Source organism: Macrotis lagotis, chromosome 7, assembly GCF_037893015.1.
Source record: "Macrotis lagotis isolate mMagLag1 chromosome 7, bilby.v1.9.chrom.fasta, whole genome shotgun sequence".
Lineage (NCBI taxonomy): Eukaryota > Metazoa > Chordata > Mammalia > Peramelemorphia > Peramelidae > Macrotis > Macrotis lagotis.
Window position 1 is genome coordinate 172,548,918 of NC_133664.1, and position 20,446 is coordinate 172,569,363.

The following is a 20,446-nucleotide window of genomic DNA, read 5'->3' on the forward strand; positions in this document are numbered from 1 at the left end:
TATTTCCCTGATGAATATAGATGCAAAAATATTAAATAAAACTTTAGCAAAACAATTACAACAAGTTATCACTAGGATAATACATTATGATCAAGTAGGATTTATTCCTGGAATGCAGGGTTGGTTCAATATTAGGAAAACTGTTAGTATACTCAATTATATAAACAACAAACCTATCAGAAATCATATAATCATATCAATAAATGCTGAAAAAGCTTTTGACAAAATACAGCATCCATTCCTATTAAAAACACTAGAGAGTGTAGGAATAAATGGACTGTTTCTTAAAATAATTAGCAGTTATCTATCTGAAACCATCAACAAGCATTATATTCAATGGGGAGAGGCTAGAGGCATTCCCAATAAGATCAGGGTTGAAACAAGGGTGCCCATTATCACCACTACTATTCAATATTGTATTAGAAATGTTAGCATCAGCAATTAGAGAAGAAAAAGAAATTGAAGGAATTAGAATTGGGAAGGAAGAGACAAAACTCTCACTCTTTGCAGATGACATGATGGTCTACCTAGAGAAACGCAAGAAATTATCCAAAAAACTACTGGAAACAATTAGCAATTTTAGCAAAGTTGCAGGTTATAAAATAAACCCCCATAAATCCTCAACTTTTCTATATATGTCTAGGAAGAAACAGCAGGAAGAGCTAGAAAGAGAAATCCCATTCAAAGTAACCTCAGACAGTGTAAAATACTTGGGAGTCTATTTGCCAAGACAGACTCAGAATCTTTTTGAAAACAATTATAAAACACTTCTCACACAAATTAAATCAGATTTAAATAACTGGGCAAATATCAACTGCTCATGGATAGGGAGAGTTAATTTAATAAAAATGACAATTCTACCAAAACTAAACTATCTGTTTAGTGTCCTACCAATCAAAATGCCAAAAAATTACTTTAATGAGTTAGAAAAAACTGTAAGTAAATTCATATGGAGAAATAAAAAGTCAAGAATTGCCAGGAGCTTAATGAAAAAAAGTGCAAAAGAAGGTGGCTTAGCCCTACCTGATCTAAAATTATATTATAAAGCATCAGTCACCAAAACTATTTGGTATTGGCTAAGAAATAGAGTGGTGGACCAGTGGAATAGACTAGGTGTAAAAGCAGGAGATGGTTATAGTAATCTGCTGTTTGATAAATCCAAAGAGTCCAGCCATTGGGATAAAAACTCCCTCTTTGATAAAAACTGCTGGGATAACTGGAAGTTAGTATGGAAGAAACTTAGATTAGACCAACACCTAACACCATTTACCAAGATAAGATCCAAATGATTACAGGACTTATACATAAAAAAAAAATACTATAAGCAAATTAGAAGATCAAGGACTAGTTTACCTGTCAGATCTATGGAAAGGGGAGCAGTTTATGACTAAGGAAGAGTTGGAGAACATCACCAAAAATCAATTAGATGATTTTGATTATATTAAATTAAAAAGCTTTTGCACAGAAAAAAAATCAATGTAACCAAGATCCAAAGAAATGTAGTAAACTGGGAAACAATCTTTACAATTAATCATTCTGACAAAGGACTCATTTCTAAAATATACAGAGAACTGAGTCATATTTTTAAAACAAAAAGCCATTCCCCAATTGACAAATGGTCAAAGGATATGCAAAGGCAATTTAAAGATGAGATCAAAGCAATCCATAGCCATATGAAAAAATGCTCTAAATCATTAATTATTAAAGAAATGCAAATTAAAGCTTCTCTGAGGTACCACCTCACACCTCTCAGATTGGCCAATATGACCAGAAAGGATAATGATCATTGTTGGAATGGTTGTGGGAAATCTGGGTCACTATTACACTGTTGGTGGAGCTGTGAACTCATCCAACCCTTCTGGAGAGCTATTTGGAACTATGCCCAAAGGGCAACAAAAAAATGTGCATACCCTTTGACCCAGCAATACCACTACTGGGTCTATACCGTGATGAGATGATGAAAAAGCGGAAAAACATTACTTGTACAAAAATATTTATAGCAGCCCTGTTTGTGGTGGCAAAGAATTGGAAATCCAGTAAATGTCCTTCAATTGGGGAATGGCTTAGCAAACTGTGGTATATGTATGTCATGGAACACTACTGTTCTATTAGAAACCAGGAGGGAGGGGATTTCAGGGAAGCCTGGTGGGATTTGCATGAACTGATGCTGAGTGAGATGAGCAGAACCAGAAAAACACTGTATCCCCTAACAGCAACATGGGAGTGATGTTCAACCTTGAAGGACTCACTCATTCCATCAGCGCAACAATTGGGAACAATTTTGGGCTGTCTGCAAAGGAGAGTGCCATCTGTATCCAGATAAGGAGCTGTGGATTTTGAACAATGTACAAGGACTATTCCCTTTAATTTAGAAAAAAAAACATATCTTATTGTCTGATCTTGTTACCTCTTAGACTTCTTGTCTCTTCTTTAAGGATATGATTTCTCTCTCATCACACCCAGTTGGGATCAAGGTACAACATGGAAACAAAGTAAAGACTGACAAGATTGCTTTCCATGGGGGGGGGGGGGGGGGGGAGAAAGTAAGATTGGGGGGAAAATTGTAAAACTCAAATATCTATAAAAAAACAAAAAAAAATTAAAAGGGGACAAAAAAGAATAAATATTTTCCTCAACAATACATGGTACCTACACCAAAAACTGACCATGTATTAGGCATTAACAAACTCACAATCAGGGCGGCTAGGTGGCATAGTGGATAAAGCACAGGCCTTGGAGTCAGGAGTTCCTGGGTTCAAATCCGGTCTCAGACACTTAATAATTACCTAGCTGTGTGGCCTTGGGCAAGTTACTTAACCCCATTTGCCTTGCAAAAAAACAAAAAAACCTAAAAAAAAAACAACTCACAATTAAATGCAGAAAAATGCATCCTTTTCAGATCATGATTAATATAAATCATGTATAATGAAGGGTCATGAAAAGAAAGACTAAAAATTAAAGAAACTAAATAACAATTTTAAAGGTCAAATAATAAATCATAGCATTAATAATTTCTTCTATATGACAGTGACAATAAGGAGACAACCTACCAAAACATGTGGGATAGAGTCAAAGCAGTTATTAAGGGAAATTTTATATCTCTAAAAATGTGAATAAAATAGAGAGTTGAGACTTGCAGGGCAGAGTCAAAATGATGGCATGAAGCTAGCATGCTCCTGGAAGCTTTTCTCTACACAACTTTAAATGAAGCCTCTACACAAACATTAAAGCTACAGATCCCACCAAAAAAAAGGCAAGATCAAAAGAAGTTTTCAATGTAGATGTCACAGAGGATCTTCAGTGAAGATTTGTCTCTTCAGAGAGCAAAGGGGAAGTAAAGCCCAGCCAGACAGGAGGCGGGAAAGTCAGTGGGAGGCTTTTAGCCACAGTGCAGTCCAGGTCCCAGCAGCAGGATAGCAAGCCAGCAGGGAGGGTCCCAACTTCAAACAAAGTCTGAAACTTGGGAACACTGGGGCAAAATACAGGACTGGGCTGGAAACAAACCACTGCATAGGCAGAGACTGGGCATAAAAGAGGAAACAAATCTCTTCAGAGGCTACACCTTGGCCAATGATAAGCCAGGGATCAGACCCCAGCACAAAAAGCTTGGATCTATACTCCTTATACCCTAGAAGCAAAGCGCAAACAATAAAGATAAGCAAAAAAGCTAAAAGAGTTTGGCTAACCACAGAAAGCTACTATGAAGAGAAAGATGGTAACAATGCAATCTCAGAAGAAAGCAGTGAAAAATTTCCTACATGGGAAGTCTCAAAGGAATTTATGAATTGGTCTCAAATCCAAAACCACATAGAATTAACTAAAAAAGAATTTTAAAACCGAGGAAGAAGAAAAATAGAAAAAAGAAATGAGAGTCATGTGGGAAAATTATGAAAAATTGACAAAGAAATCAACTTCTTTAAAAGTAAAAATAACTAACTGGAAAAGGAATATAACTTTTCAAAAAATAAATCCAACCAAAAGGAAAAGGAGTGTAAATCCACCAATTTGAAAGGGAATGCAACCCAGTAAAAAGTAAAATTAACCAGCAGGAAAAGGAAATGCAAAAACTAACTGAAAACCCCAAATATTAGAATTGGGCAAAAAGAAACCAATGAATCTATGAGACACCAAGATTCTACTAAACAAAGTAAAAAGGCTGAAAAAATTGAAGAAAATGCAAAGTACCTATGTTAGGAAAAACAAATGACCTGTAAAAAAAATTCAAAAAGGATAAATTATGAATTACTGGGCTACCAGAAAGCCCAGATCAAAATAAAGAGCCTGGAAAAAATAATTAAGGAAATTATCTGGGAAAATTGTCCAAATCTATTAGATCAAGAAGACAAAAAAAGCCATTGAAAGAACATGCACATGGGGCGGCTAGGTGGCGCAGTGGATAAAGCACTGGCCCTGGAGTCAGGAGTACATGGGTTCAAATCTGGTCTCAGACACTTAATAATTACCTAGCTGTGTGGCCTTGGGCAAGCCACTTAAACCCATTTGCCTTGCAAAAACATAAAAAAAAGTTAAAAAAAAAAAAGAACATGTACAGAACTCCTCCAAAAAGAGACTCCAGGATAAAAACTCCAAGGACTATCATAGTCAAATTCCAGAATTCTCAAATTAAGGAGAAAGTAATTCTAAGCAACCAAAAAGAAATAATTTAAATACAAAGAAAGCACAATCAAACTTTCACACAACTTATCAGTTTCAACACTGAAGGTTCCCAGGGCCTAGAATATGGCATTTCGGAGGGCAAAAGAACCTGGATTAAAAGCAAGAATTTACTACCCTGCAAAATTCATTATATTCTGCCAGAAGAAAAAGATGGATGTTTTTCCTAATAGAGGGCTTCCAAAATATCCTCATAAAAAAAGACTAGACTGAACAGAGAATTCAATCTTCAAATATAAGATTCAAAAGATACAGAAAATGGAAAAAAACAAATGTTAGTTAAGAACATTAAATTGTATACAACTCTACAAGGGAATATAACACTTATAACTCTTGAAAACTTATTTCTTTTAGTACAGTTAAAGAGTTGAATATGGTTAAAGAGATAGTACTTAGAAGATATAGGAATGATTGGCTCTTGACCTTTTTTATCAAAGAAGCCCAAAATGGCATCACTATGTTTGAGACAAATTACAGGGCATATGACTGTAGCTGATCAAACCAATATGACTCAGAATGCTCTAACCACAGGTCATGCACAAATAGTCCAGGTGAAAAGCTGAGGTGTATACTCTATTTTTCCTTCAACCTACTTTAACTTCGTCTTGCTCATAGAGCTGAGCATTTTCTCTAATGAGGGCACCTAATGCTTGGTGGTTCCATGCCAGTGTTTCTCATATCTTACAAACAACTGTAAAGTTATTAAGAGAGACTTTCAGAGAAGAGACAAAACTCTCGCTCTTTGCAGATGACATGATGGCAAACCTAGAGAATCCCAAAAAATAATAAAAAAAACTACTGGAAATAATTAGCAACTTTAGCAAAATCACAGGATATAAAATAAACCTTCATAAATCCTTCAACATTTCTATATATGACTTGCAAGATACAGCAGAAAGAGCTAGAAAAAGAAATCCCATTCAAAGTAACCTCAGACAATATAAAATACCTGGGAGTCTACCTGCCAAGGCAGACTTCTCACACAAATAAAATCAGATTTAAATAACTGGACAAACATCAACTGCTCATGGATAGGTCAAGCTAATATAATAAAAAATGAAAATTCTACCAAAACTACCCTACCAATCAAAATTTCAAAAAATTACTTTGAGTTAGAAAAAGTTGCAAGTAAATTTATATGGAGAAATAAAAAGTCAAGAATTTCCAGAGATTCGATGAAAAAAAAGTGCAAAAAAAGGTGGCTTAGCCTTACCAGATCTGAAATTATATTATAAAGCATCAGTCATCAAAAACTGTCTGATATTGGCTAAGAAATGGAGTGGTGGACCAGTGGAATAGACTAGGTACAATAGCAGGAAATGATTATAGTAATCTATTGTTTGATAAACCCAAAGAGTTCAGCTATTGGGGTAAAAACTCCCTCTTCAATAAAAACTCTTGGAAAAATTAGAAGTTAGTATGGAAGAAACTTACATTAGAGCAACACCTCACACTTATACCAAGTTAAGATCCAAATGGATACAGGATTTAGACATAAAAACAATATTATAGGATTGGCCTACCTATTAGATCTATGGAAAGGGAAGCAGTTTATGACCTAACCAAGATCAAAAGAAATGTAAATTGGGAAACAATTTTTATAACTAGCATTTCTGATAAAGGACTCATTTCTAAAATATACAGAGAACCAAGTAAAATTTTCAAAAAACAAGTCATTCCCCAATTGACAAATGGTCAAAGGATATGCAAAGACAATTTACAGCTGAGGAAATCAAAGCGATCCACAGACATATCAAAAATTGCTCTAAATTATTACTTATTAGAGAAATGCAAATTAAAGCATCTCTGAGATACCACTTCACACCTCTCAGACCAGCCAATATGACCAGAAGGGAAAATGATCATTGTTGGAAGGGATGTGGGAAATCTGGAACACCATTACACTGTTGGTGGAGCTGTGAACTCATTCAACCTTTCTGGAGAGCAATTTGGAATTATGCCCAAAGGGCAACAAAAATGTGCATATCCAGCAATACCACTACTGGGTCTACACTCTGAAGAGATGATGAGAAAGGTTAAAAACATCACATGTACAAAAATATTCATAGCAGCCCTGTTTGTGGTGGCAAAGAATTGGAAATTGAGTGCATGTCCTTCAATTGGGGAATGGCTTAATAAACTGTGGTATATGTATGTCATGTAACACTATTGTTCTATTAGAAACCAGGAGGGATGGGAATTCAGGGAAGCTGGGAAGGATTTGCATGAACTGATGCTGAGTGAGATGAACAGAACCAGAACAACCCCCAGCAACATGGGAGTGTTGATCAACCTTGCAATGTTGCATCAGTGCAACAATCAGGGACAATTTTGCACTATCTGAGATGGAGAATATCATCTGTATCCAGAGAAAGAATTGTGGAGTTTAAACAAAGAGCAAAGACTAGCAAAGACTATTACCTTCAATTTAGAAAAAAAAAAAAAAAACTACCTTATCTTATGCAATTTTTCCTATTTCTTATACTTTATTTTTCTTCCTTAAGGATATGATTTCTCTCTTATCACATTCAATTTAGATCAATGTATACCATGGAAACATTGTAAAGATCAACAGACTGCCTTCTGTGGGGGTAGGGAGAGGGAAGCAAGAATGGGGGGAAATTGTAAAACCAAAATAAATAAAATCTTTCAAAATAAAAAAAGAGAGACCTTCAAAGTGTCCCAGAATTTAAGAGAACTTAGAGGCTCTATGTATAATTAAAGAAGAAGTGATTTTACTTTACTAGAAGTTTGTAGTATCATAGAGGCTGAGGGTAGGAACCTACTCAGAAGGGCTGGACATAAAGAGAATAGGAAGTGATGATTTCTTTTTTTTTTTGTCCTTTGATGAAAGATTTTATTTATTTTGAGTTTTACAAATTTACCCCTATTCTTGTTTCCCTCCCCCCACCCCCCTGTTAGTCTTTACATTGGTTCCATGGTATGCATTGACCTAAGATGAATGTGATTAGAGAGAAATCATATCCTTAATGAAGAAAAATAAAGTATAAGAGCAAAATTACGTAAGATAATTTTTTTTTCTAAATTGAAGGTAATAGCCTTTGGTCTTTGTTCAAACTCCACAATTCTTTCTCAGGATACAGATGATATTCTCCATCACAGATAGCCCAAAATTGTCCCTGACTGTTGCACTAATGAAATGAGCAAGTCCATCAAGGATGATGATCACCCCCCCCCCCCGCTGCTGTTAGGGTGTACATTTTTCTGGTTCTGTTCATCTTGCTCAGTAGTATCAGTTCATGCAAATCCAGGGCATGATGATTTCTTAGTCCATGGCTGCAGAGCTGAAGGAAGAGAATGGGGAAGAGAGCATGTTTGTGGGGGAAGAGGGTACAAATGATTCTTTATTTCATGTGTCTATGGAGGGTACTTGAAAAGGGTTTAGTATATAAAGATATAATCTGATTGTGATTCCTGACTTTTGAGAGGTATATTTCTGTTGAGACAGACTAGGGGAGAGTATTTAGTTACTAAGAAGAAATGCTGTTTATCAATCAATTAAAAAAATCAATCAATCAACCTTTAATTGATAGTACTTTGAAAACAATAAAAACATAAAAAGGGAGATGGTTAGGCATTAGTGGATAAGTAACAATACTGAAGAGGCACAAAGACCTATTATATTATAGTATAGGAAAAGATGGGAGGATGTGAATCCTATTCAATAGATTTGGCCCAGAGAGGGAATAAGATATATTCCCAATTAGGTTTAAAAATCTATACTACTTTATAGGAAAGTGTGGGAGGGAAAAGGAGAGAAAAGGGAAGAAGAGACAGATAAAAGGGAAGGCAAAGGTATAAGTGAAAGTAAACTTAAAGTTACAATTTAAAAGAAAGTTAAAAGGGAAAGGGAGCAAAACATTGGTGAGGAAGAATAAGAGGAAAGGAAAGAGAAAAGTATGAACTGTGAAAGATGACATGGAGGGAAATATAGAATTAGTAATCTTAATTGTAAATGTGAATGGGATCAACTCTCCCATAAAATGGAAGCAGTTAACAGAATGGATTAAAAACAAGAATCCTACAATATATTGTTTACAAGAAACACATTTGAACCAGAGAGATACACACAGAATAAAGGCAAAAGGCTGGAGGAAAATATATTATGATTCAGGGGTAGCAATTCTGATCTCAGATAAAGCAAAAGCAAAACCAGATCTCATTAAAGGAAGGAAACTACAACATCTTAAAAGGCACCATAGGCAATGAAGTTATATCATTATTGAACATATTAAGAGTATTAAATAGAATGCACCTAGTAGTATAAGCATCCAAGTATTAGAGAAGAAGCTGAATGAATTACAAGAAGACATAGAAAGCAAAACTGTAATTATGGGGAACCTCAAACTCCCTCCTAAGAACTGGATAAATGTAACTACAAAATAGACAAGAAGGAAGTTAAGAAAGTGAATTAAATCTTACAAAACTTAGATAGGATAGACCTGTGGAGAAAACTGAACAAGGATAGAAAAGAATATAACTTTTTCTCTGTAGTACATGACAACTATACCAAAACTATCAGGTACCAGGGCATAAAAACCTTATAATCAAATACAGAAAGGCAGAAATAATAAATGCATACTTTTCAGATCATGATGCAATAAAAGTTACCTTAATAAAAAGCTATGGAAAGAAAAACCAAAAATTAATTGGAAATGAAATAACTTAATTTTAAAGAATGAATGGATTGGAGCAGCTATGTGGCACAGTGGACAGAGTACTGACCCTGGACTCAGGAGGAACTGAGTTCAAATTCAGCCTCAGACATTTAATAATTACCTAGCTGTGTGACCTCAGGCAAGTCACTTAACCCCACTGCCTTGCCAAAGCCTGCAAAATACAACCCCCCCCAAAAAAACAACTGAGTGGATAAAACAACAATCATAGAAATAATCATTTCATCCAAGAAAGGGAAAACAATGAAATATCATACCAAAATTTATGGAGGAAATTTTATATCTCTATAAATGCTTATATGAATAAAATTGAGAAAGAAGAGATCAATGAATTGGGCATGCAACTAAAAAAAGAACAAAATAAAGATACCCAATTAAATAACAAATTAGAAACTCTGAAAATCAAGGGAGAAATTAATAAAATTGAAAGCAAGAAAACCACTGACCTTATAAATAAAACAAAAAACATGCTCTCTTCCCCATTCACTTCCTTCAGCTCCACAGCAATGGACTAAGAAATCATCACATCCTGAATTTGCATGAACTGATACTGAGCAAGATGAATAGAACCAGAAAAGGTTGGTTTTATAAAAACTAACAAATTGATAAACCTTTAGTTAATCTGATTTAAAAAAAGAAAGAAAAACAAATTATCAGCATCAAAAAAGAAAAGGCAAACCTCAGCACTACTGAGGAGGAAATTAAGAGATAATTCAGAGCTTTGTCCCTGTTTGCCAATAAATTTGATAACCTGAATGTATTGAATGAATATTTACAAAAATATAAACTGCCCAGAATAAAAGAAGAGGAAATAAAAAAACTTGACCCATTAAAGAAAAAAGAAATGATCAATAGAAGCCCTAAGAAAAAGACTCCAAGTCCAGATTTACAAGTGAATTCTACCAAACATTTAAGGAATAATTAATTCCAATTCTACATAAACTATTTCAAAAAATAGGAGGAGTTTGGCAAAATTCCTTTTATGATTCTAATATAATGCTGATACCTAAACCAGCAAGAACCAAAACAGAAAAAGAAAATTACAGACCAATCTCCCTAATGAATAGTGATGCAAAAATCTTCAATAAAATTTTAAGAAAGAAATTACTCCAAGTTATTACTAGGATAATGCACCATGATCAGGTATGAGTTATACCAAGTTGGGGGATGGTTCAATATTAGGAAAAACTCAACCAATATCAATAACAAAACTAACAAAAGTCATCTGATTATCTCAATGGATGATGAAAAAGCCTTGACAAAATATAACATCCATTCCTATTAAAAAAGAATATTGGAATAAATGGATTTTTTCTTAAAATAATAAGCAATATCTAGCTAAAACCATCAACAAATATTACATATAATGGGGATAAACTAGGAGCATTTCTAGTAAGATCAGGAGTGAAACAAGGATGCCCATTATCATCATCACTATTCAATATAGTAGTAGAAATGTTAGCTTTAGCAATAAGAGAAGAAAAAGAAATTAAAGAAATCAGAATTGTTAGCTTTGGCAATAAGAGAAGAAAATGAAATTAAAGGAATCAGAATTGGCAATGAGGAACAAAACTTTCACTCTTTGCAGATGATATGATGGCATACTTATAGAACCCTGGAAAATCATCTAAAAAACTACTTGAAACAATTAACAAATTCAGCAAAGTAGCAGGATATAAAATAAACCAACATAAATCATCAACATTTCTATATATGAACATCAAATCCCAAGAGTAAGAGATAGAAAGAGAAATTCCATTTAAAATAACTACAAACAATATTAAATACTTGGGAATCTACCTCCCAAGACAAAACCAAAGACCATTACAAAGCACCTTTCACACAAATAAATTCAGATCTAAACAAATGGAAAAATGTCAATTGCTCATGGTTAGGTCAAGCAAATATAATCAAAATGACAGTTCTACTTAAATTATTCAGTGCCATGCCAAACTACCAAAAAATTGCTGAGTTAGAAAAAAATGGAGAATTGTCACGTCAAGAGAATTAATAAAAAAAAAAATGCAAGAGAAGGTGGGTTAGTCGTACCAGATCCAAAATTTTATCATAAACCATCAGTTATCAAAACTTTTTGGATCTGGTTAAGAAATAGAGGTGGGTCAGTGAAATAGATAAGGTATAAAAGAAACAGTAGCAAAAGACCTTATTAATCTACTATTTGATAAACCCAAACCCTCCAGCTGTTGGATAAGAACTCATTCTTTGATAGAAACAGCTGGGAAAACTGAAAGACAGTATAGCAGAAACTACGCACAAACCAACATCTCATATCCTATACCAAAATAAAGTAGAAATAGTTACAGGATTTAGTCATAAAAAGTGACATATAAGCCAATTAGAACAAAGAATAGTTTATCTGTCAGATCTATGGAAAGTGGAGCAATTTATAAATGCAGAATGGATAATTATGATTATATTAAATCAAAAAGCTTTTGCACAAAATAAAACTAATGCAATGAAAATTAAAAGAAATGCAGTATGTTGGAAAACAATTTTTATATTTACGGTTTCTGATGAAGGATTCATTTCTAAAATATATAAAGAACTGAGCCAAATTTATAAAAATAGAAATCATTCCCAATTGATAAATGGTCAAAGAATAAGAACAAGCAGTTCTCAGATGAAGAAGTTAAAGCTATTTATATTTAAATGAAAAAATGCTCCAAATCATTATTAGAAAAATGCGAATTAAAAGAAATTTGAGTTACCAGCTCACATATAGCAGACTGGTCAATATGACCAAAAAAAAAAAAAAAAAAGGAATATGATGATTGTTGGAGGGGATGTGGGAAACTGGGACACCAATGCATTGTTTGTGGAGTTGTGAACAGAAGAGCAATTTGGAATTAAACCCAAAAGGCAATAAAACTGTGTATACCCTTTGATTCTGCAATACCTTACTAAGTTTGTATCCCAAAGAGATGACATATGGGGATGCTGGTCAATTGGGGAATAGCTGAACAAATTAGGGTATATGAATGTGATGGAGTACTACTATTCTATTAAAAAATCATGAGGAATGAGACTGCAGAAAAGCCTAGAAAGACATGCATGAACTGATGCTGAGTGAAATGAGCTGAACCAGAAGAACACTGTACACAATAATAGCAACACTGTATGATGATCAACTATGATGGACAAGCTCATCTCAACAGTACAATAATCAGACAATTCCTAAGGACCTATGATGGAGAATATCATCCACATTCAGAAAGGAACTGTGGAGTCTGAATGCAGATCAAAGTTTACTAATTTCAGTTTTTGAAATTTGTTTTATGTATTATATCTTCTTTTTTCCTTCTCATATTTGTTTTTTCTTTTTATTTGATTCTTCTTTCACAACATGATTAATATAGATATATGTTTAACCTAAATTTAATCTATATTAAATTGCTTTCTGTCAAAGGGAAGAGGAAAGGGATGGAGGAAAAAAATATGAAAGTCAAAACCTTATAAAAAATGATTGTTGAAAAGTATCTTTGTGAGGCAACTAGATGGCACAGTGGATTGAGCACCACCCCTGAAGTGACAAAAATCTAAGTTCAAATCTGGCCTAAGACACTTAATGATTACCTAGCTCTGTGACCTTGGGTAAGTCATTTATCCCCAATGCCTTGCAAAAAAAAAGAAAGAAAAAAGAAAAGTATGCTTGCATTCAATTAGAAAAATAAACAAAAATATTAAATTTTTTAAAAAGACAAAATAAAGTTAAGAAGTTTTATAAAATTCTAACAATTTATCTTGTGCACTAGGGCATGAGCAACAACCCTTGGGAAGCCATACAGAAGGAAGAGAGATTTGAAAAAGGGAAAAAAAAATTATGTGAAATAAAGAGATTATTCAAAAAGGAGGGGACACTTTTTTTTTTGGTTTTTGCAAGGCAGTGGGGTTAAGTGACTTGCCTAAGGTCCCACAGCTAGGTAATTGAATAGGTCCTTCCTGACTCAAGGGCTAGTGTGGAAGGACAGTTTTTCATACCACACAGTTTCTAGAAGATCATAAGTAATTTTCCAAATTAAGAAAATACTTATTTTACTGTATGATATTAATGCGTAAAATATCTGGACATTATTTATACTTTTTATAGATTTATGAACAAGAATTACACAGCTTGAAAAAACTATGGTAGAGATGGGATCAATACTAATGACGTCTAAGAAATAACTATTTATATTTTATACAATTTTACAATTTATACAATGTACAAATATTGAAATATTTAATATATTGAAATGTAAAACATCGAAATATTTAATATTATTTAAATATATATTGTTACATTACCAATAAGAGGATGTCAATTAAACTATAAATCATCAAATATTTAAATAGACACTTAAATGTGAAAGTCATTCTGTTTACATTTTTATTGTCAAAGTTGAACAATTATATTTTAAATAAAATATTTTGAAGTCACCAAAGTTAGTGCTCTGCTCTAAATACATGCCTTTATTTCCACACGTAAGTCCTGTGATTCATGCTCCAGTGTTAAAAATTAGCAGTACACTGAAATACAGATATAATCAAGGTGCAAAATAAGGCAAGCAAACTAACACCCATAGTTTTAACTAATTCTAAACAAAAGAATAATTCATAAAGTTGTAGATTCTTTCCTACTGTAGGTATCACCTAACTTATTATTATAGTCATTAGCAATAATGTACAGTAAAGCATCATTAATTCCAGCCTAATTTGGAATTTGGAAAGAAGCTATGGTTTAATTTTTCAATGAGGAAGTTCTATTAAACAAATTAAAAGCATAAATAAGATCATGCAGGAATATTCTCACATTTAAAGGAACAAATTATTTTCAAACAGCTGTGCAACAATGACAACAACTCTGAATTTAAAGTCAGAGGACCTAGATTCAATCTCAATGCCATTATTTTATGACCTCAGGCAAGTTTCACTTCATCACTCTAACCTCAGTTTCTCTATCTGCTAAGACTGTGGTCTCTAAAAATCTTTTCTAAATACTACACTAAAATCAACTTCAGAGTTTACCTATTACAATTAAACATTTATGGCATCCTTATCAACCTATAGAAAGAATTCATGGACACTGGGTAAAGATTGAGACAAGTCCTTTTTGGATGTGGAGAATGTTGGAATCTGTTCTGCTTTTTTTCCAATGAAAGAAGTAGTGCAAAAGAAACTAAATTTTTTTCTGTGTTCTGTAGTTAAGAGTGATAAAGAGTCTGGAAAACCTGAATTTCAATATGGTTGTGTGACTGAGGCAAGTGACTAAATTTCTAAATGCCTGTCTTTCCTTATCCATAAAATGGGAATGAAAATAATAGCACCTATCTACAAGTTGTTGTGAGAATAAAATGTCATATTTATAATGTGATAATTTTATATAATTTTAAATTTATAATTTAAAATGTCACATTCTGAAAACCTTAGAATGCTATATAAACACTAGCACTTAATATTAAAGAAAAAACTTTAATTTTAATTTTAAAATAAAAATATATAGCTTTATAATGATTACTAATAATTCTATTATTTATCAGGATCTCTATTATATACTATTTACCAGGATCTCTATTATATACTATACTAATTAACTCCAGTTTCGTGAATAAGTATTTGAGTGAAAAAGCATTTTTTAAGTGCTTACTATTTTCAAAGTACTATGTCAAACACCGAGGATATATATAAAAAAGGAATAAAGTCCTTGCTTTCAAGGAGCTCACAAGGAGACAGCACAATATTTATTTCATCAATCAATAATTCAAATTTACTGAAGAACAATATCTAAAAAAACTAACTGATATAACTTCATTGTTGATGTAACTAAAATATAGAATGAGAAATTCTACTCAGCTGAAGAAAAATGAGTTGATAATTTGCCAATAATCCCAACTGAAATATATTAAGTACAAACAATTACAATTTGCTACTTGCTAGCAAAATATTTTTTAAAACAAAATTGGACTTTTCAGGATATCTTAAGATGAAAACAAAATTTTTGCAACTTTTCCCTCACAAATTGCTTACCTGAATATATTTTCTTTGTGTTTCATCATTGAGAACATGTGCAACATGCTTGGAAAAAATCTTTTCACGACCAGTCCTGGCATGGATACCAACCATAGTGACTCCAATCGGCCAAGGAGCATTTCCGATAGCCATCTGAAGATAAGCATCATTGGCCTAAAAAAGAGTTTTTAATGAGGGACAAAAAAATAAGGGAAAACTTTTTGTGTAGGTATTAAGTTTTTCAATGACTTAGATTCAATTATTTAAATATTATAATGTCATTCTGTATGTGAATATAAATACATAAAATATTGTTGATCATATTATTTATGCTTTAGTTTTTGGTTTAGAAGGGTTATAGAACTTGCTCAAGGGCACAATCAATGATAAAAATGGAAAGTAGACCAACAGTTATGCATACAAGATGAATATTTCTTTGCTTTTTTTTTTTTTGCTATGAAGTTTAATGTGCTTTTCATATCTGAAATGAAAGAGGCAATTTAATGCACTGCTAGACATTCTAATTTAGGTCTCTTCAAGAACTATCTCCTCTACAAGTGGTTATACAGGGATATAGCATCCAATTAGTTTTTATTCAACTGAAGATGTAGTTGCTCCCTGCGTGGAATTCCCAGTGAAAGTTAAGGGTGGTCTATGCACAGAATGAAGTCACTAACAAATGAGTAAAGATTGAGGCCTGAAGTAAAATTCCTAAGTATTAAATTAGTTTCATTTTGGTTTCTCAAAAGTCCTACACTCCAAAAACCCTAAAACCAACTGTATATGAAGAGCAGGAAATAGAAGAGAAATTAATATGATGTAAGATTTTTTTTCTTTTGGGGGGGATATGGAGATGGTGTTGGAGGTGGGCAGGCTTTTTTCTAAACCAGTTCTAGTCAGTTATATGGGGAAAAAACACAAATCAGAAAGCAGAGAAGTAAATCTTAAATATCTGACCTTCCCAGGTTAGAAAGGCTTATGTGAATAACCACTAAATAGTTTAAATAATTATATGTGAGAGGCAGTGTAGCATGAAAAGAAGAGAGACAAGGTTGAAGTCAAGAAGTCCTGGGTCAAAATGACCCTAGAAAAGTCGCCTGGTTACTCTATTGCAAAGCAACTGCCAATTTATGTTGCCAAAGGTTAAGTTCTTCATGGGCAATTCCCTATATCATTGAAGTCATAGGTCCAATTCAAATTTTTTAAAGGGTCAAAATCTGCTATATTTAAAATGCAAAGAAGAAAAGAAAAAGTACAGAAGATTGGCAAATGCAGTAATTACTACATTGCTAAATTTAATATGGGTATTACATACATTATATACACATTATGCATCCATGTTAAATCTATAAATTAAATACATTTACATAAACTACACATGACAAGAGTTCAATATTTTTATGCAAACTTGCTTCTTGCTTTTTTCTTAATGATTAAGTTCACAACAAAAAATAAAAGTGGCTTTTTTTTAAAATCAGTCAGAGAGGGTAAAACTCATTTTATAGAAAAAGATTTTTCCAGAATAAAAAGTTAAGCTTGCTCCAGGTAATTAGTTTTATGAGGTTTAAAAAGGGACACGGATATTTTCTTAAACAACTCAGCATGTACTCACTAGTTTAATTTCAACAATGGAGGTCAACTGAAGGAAATTTCAATTCCTATGTTTCAATACCTATGTTACAAAACAAACTAGTTTAGATGTTCAAATTAGATTCTCTTTGTTTTTATGTAATATAAAGTTAACCAAATAATCAGATACCAGATTCTGGGTATTTAACATTGGGAGAATGCTGCAAGATGAAAAGTCACACATTTTCCACTTAAAAAAGTTAAAAATAATATGCTTTAGAAATTGGTATGCACAGTTAAGTTACTCATTAATTTATCATAGGTTCTCATATATGTTAATGTGAATTAAAAGATCCATATTCCCTATCCCTGGAGCCCTAGACTATCAAAGCCCATTCCCAAACTCCAAATCTGTTGGAGTCTTGCAAGGAAGGTAAATCAATGGATAGGGAGCAAAAAATCATCTTATACATAATAGATGATCTATAAATGCTTATTGATTTGAAAAAGAAAGTGCTCTGGTCTATGGAACTGTGGGGTGGGAGAACTGTGGTCCTGGAATCCTCAGAAGGAATATGAAAATTATTTCACATAAAAATAACACTATAAATAATGATTAGGTACTGTAGTACAATTATGCTAGTGATTCAACAATTAAGTAGATGTTGGTAGACTGGCCTGGACATAACTAATATTTATAGGATAGCTGCTATGTGATTAATTGTTCCTGTTTTCAAATTACTGACTTAAAAACAAGCTTTTGAAATGCAACTTGTTTACTGCATGTCTGTATAAAGTTCATAAACTCAAAAATTCTCAAAAAAGATGATGCTCAAATTTTCCCAAGGTAGAAGACCACAGCTAAGATCTCAAAGACTTAGTTCATATTAAGCTATATCAATTAATTTCCCTCTATCTTTATATCAGAGATCAATCCAACTCAACAAACACTTATCAAGTACCCACGACATGGAAGGCATTGCAATGAGTTCTAGGGAAGCACAAACACAAACAAACCAGACCCCACCCTCAAAAATCTTCCCTTTTAATGAGGGTGAGAGTTCAGGACATGCATGCGCGCACGCACACGCGCACGCACACACACGCACGTGCACACACACACACACACACACACACACACACACACACACACAACAGAGTACAAGGAAGAATTTAAGCAGAAAACAAATGGCTAATAGTTGAGATGCACCTGAGGCAGGATGATTTCTGCAAGTGCACACAAGAGGGAGGCAATGTTCTAAGTCTGGTTGATGGCCAGCAGGGAGAACTGGAACAGCAAAGCTGGAGAGCAGACTTTTAGATGTGACTGACTAGTTTTTGTATCTATGCCAATGACTCATGAAGATCCATCTCCCAAGACTAATGATTTGAATGCAGGAAAGACCTAATCTAGACAAGCTGCTCATCACATTTTCAATCCGCAACAAGTGGGATCTAGCTTTCATACCTTCACATATTCTCTCTGCAACATGAATTTAATAATGTCTGTTATTGATTCTTTAATATCGGCAGGAAGAGTCTGAAAAGAAAAGAAATGAGGTAATTAATCTGAGAATGTAAAAAACATTTATTCTGAAAAAAGAAAAATCTGAGCTCTACCCCACATGTCAGCACATTTTTAACAGAAGTTTCTCACCCTTTTTCGAAGTTTTCTGAACAATGGTCTCAAATATGACTCTGTCTGTTTTTGAGTGGCACTGTTGAGCTTGCCCTGCACACTGCGTTTTACATAGTCCTCTCTGGCATTGAGTTCTTTAGCCCAAACTCCCAGGAGAAACTGTAAAGAGAATGGGTAGATTTATACCACATTGCCACCTACTGGTCAAAGACGTGAAACACATCCAAGGTACAAGAAATGAGCACTAATTTTCATTAACTCTGCTTTATTACAACTTTTAACACCACTTAACTACTTACAATGCCAGCTTTGTGCAGCATGCTTGGGTGACCTGTGATATCACCAGGGGGGCTATCCTCTCCACTAATAAGACTGCATCTGTCCTAGGATTCACAAGCAGTCTGGGGGAGCCAACAACCTGCTTCAAGGCTGGGGTTATGTCTCTGACCCTCACAATGTGACCTCAGGCAATGTGCCAAAGAAAAACAAACATGATCTAATGGAGTAAACAACAGGCAAACAGCTACATACAAGGAAACAGCATATAGGATAAACTAAAGGGAATCTCAAGGGAAATGAGAAAAACTTCTTACAGATGTGATATTTTAGCTAAGACCTGAAAGAAGTCAGGAAAAGTGAGGAAGGAGGTAAAGTTGAGGGGGAAAAGAATTCCAGGTTTGTGGGGCAGACAGGGAAAATGCACTGAGTTGAGAGATGGAGACCAGTGTCACTGGATCACAAAGTGAAGGGAAGTAACTTATATGAAGTTTGGAATGGTAGGAAGGGACCAGATTATAGGAAGGGCTTTAAAAGTCAAATAGGATTATGGGTGGGGAGTGGGGAAAGTGGGGCCTGACACAGCCATAGCTACACTACAGGAAGTTCACTTTGAAAGTCAAGTGGAAGATGGAGTCCAGTGGGGAGATAGTGGAGACAGAGACAATCAGAAACTACTGTCTAGGTATGAGGTGATGGGGTTGAAATAAAAATAATCCTTTGAGTTTTGTATTACAAGTAAGGTTCAAATGAGATAGAGTAGGTAATGTATTAAATAACTGTAAGCTAATAGAAGATAGTCTTCAGGAGATGTGATGGCCAAAAATATTCATCAAAATGAAACCAATTAAGTGATAAGACTCTTTAAATTTAACCAAATTAGTTTTCAAATAATTAACATCTAATCCTAGGTCAATACTCAAAGGTTTCAGGGTCTGGTAGAAGTTGCCAGAGCTAAAGCTCCTCTTGATTAGCATCTTAAGAGTCATCTGTTTCTTCCGTGCCATAGAATATCAAAGAGTTTTACTGGAGGATCATCAAATACAGTGTTTCCCAAATGCCCTTTTCCTGCTTTTTTCCTTTTATATTTTCTACTACTCAGAAAACTTATAAATTTCTTAAAGTTATATTTCCTTGATCCTTAAAAAATAATCTTTATGTTTCTAGTATACTTTTATAAAAAAGTTATGGATTTACAAAGTGTCTTCTAAAACATCATCATCATGACTGATGTTCAATTAATATGTAATCAGTTAATTCCTATGAAATCATGGATATTTGAGCATTGAATGATAATGGAATAAAGAAGTGACCCTGTATCAATTGAGGAAGAAAAAGAGTAAAAGAGAAAATGGAGATCATACAATTGTAATCTATCTACTCCATCTTTTCCTCAAAACTTCCAACTAACCTTTCTCAGCAACTCAGCACCAACTACAGTAGGAAAAAACCCATGTTAGTGGTATATCAAAAGCAAGAGCTGACAGTGTGATGAAGGTGTGAGCCCTTAAAGTGACACTGTCAAAAATGTCACCAACTCCAAGAGTATATTCTGGGTTAGGTTAGAGCAAAAGTGAATGAATAT

The 20,446-nt window shown here is 33.7% G+C and overlaps 1 protein-coding gene across 4 annotated transcripts in view; it reads right to left on the bottom strand.

Annotated features, from left to right (window-relative positions):
* PRPF18 (pre-mRNA processing factor 18) overlaps positions 1 to 20,446 on the bottom strand; it is a 75,322-nt gene that overhangs the window by 23,437 nt on the left and 31,439 nt on the right. For 3 of the 4 annotated variants that reach the window (XM_074194092.1, XM_074194089.1, XM_074194090.1), the window contains 3 exons: positions 18,604 to 18,744; positions 18,415 to 18,486; positions 15,396 to 15,551 (listed from right to left, as the gene is read on the bottom strand). In XM_074194092.1, the coding sequence (XP_074050193.1) occupies positions 15,396 to 15,551; positions 18,415 to 18,486; positions 18,604 to 18,744 (369 nt within the window). Of the gene's footprint in view, positions 1 to 13,752; positions 13,899 to 15,395; positions 15,552 to 18,414; positions 18,487 to 18,603; positions 18,745 to 20,446 lie in introns of those variants that run through there. The other variant, XM_074194091.1, reaches the window with a different exon arrangement.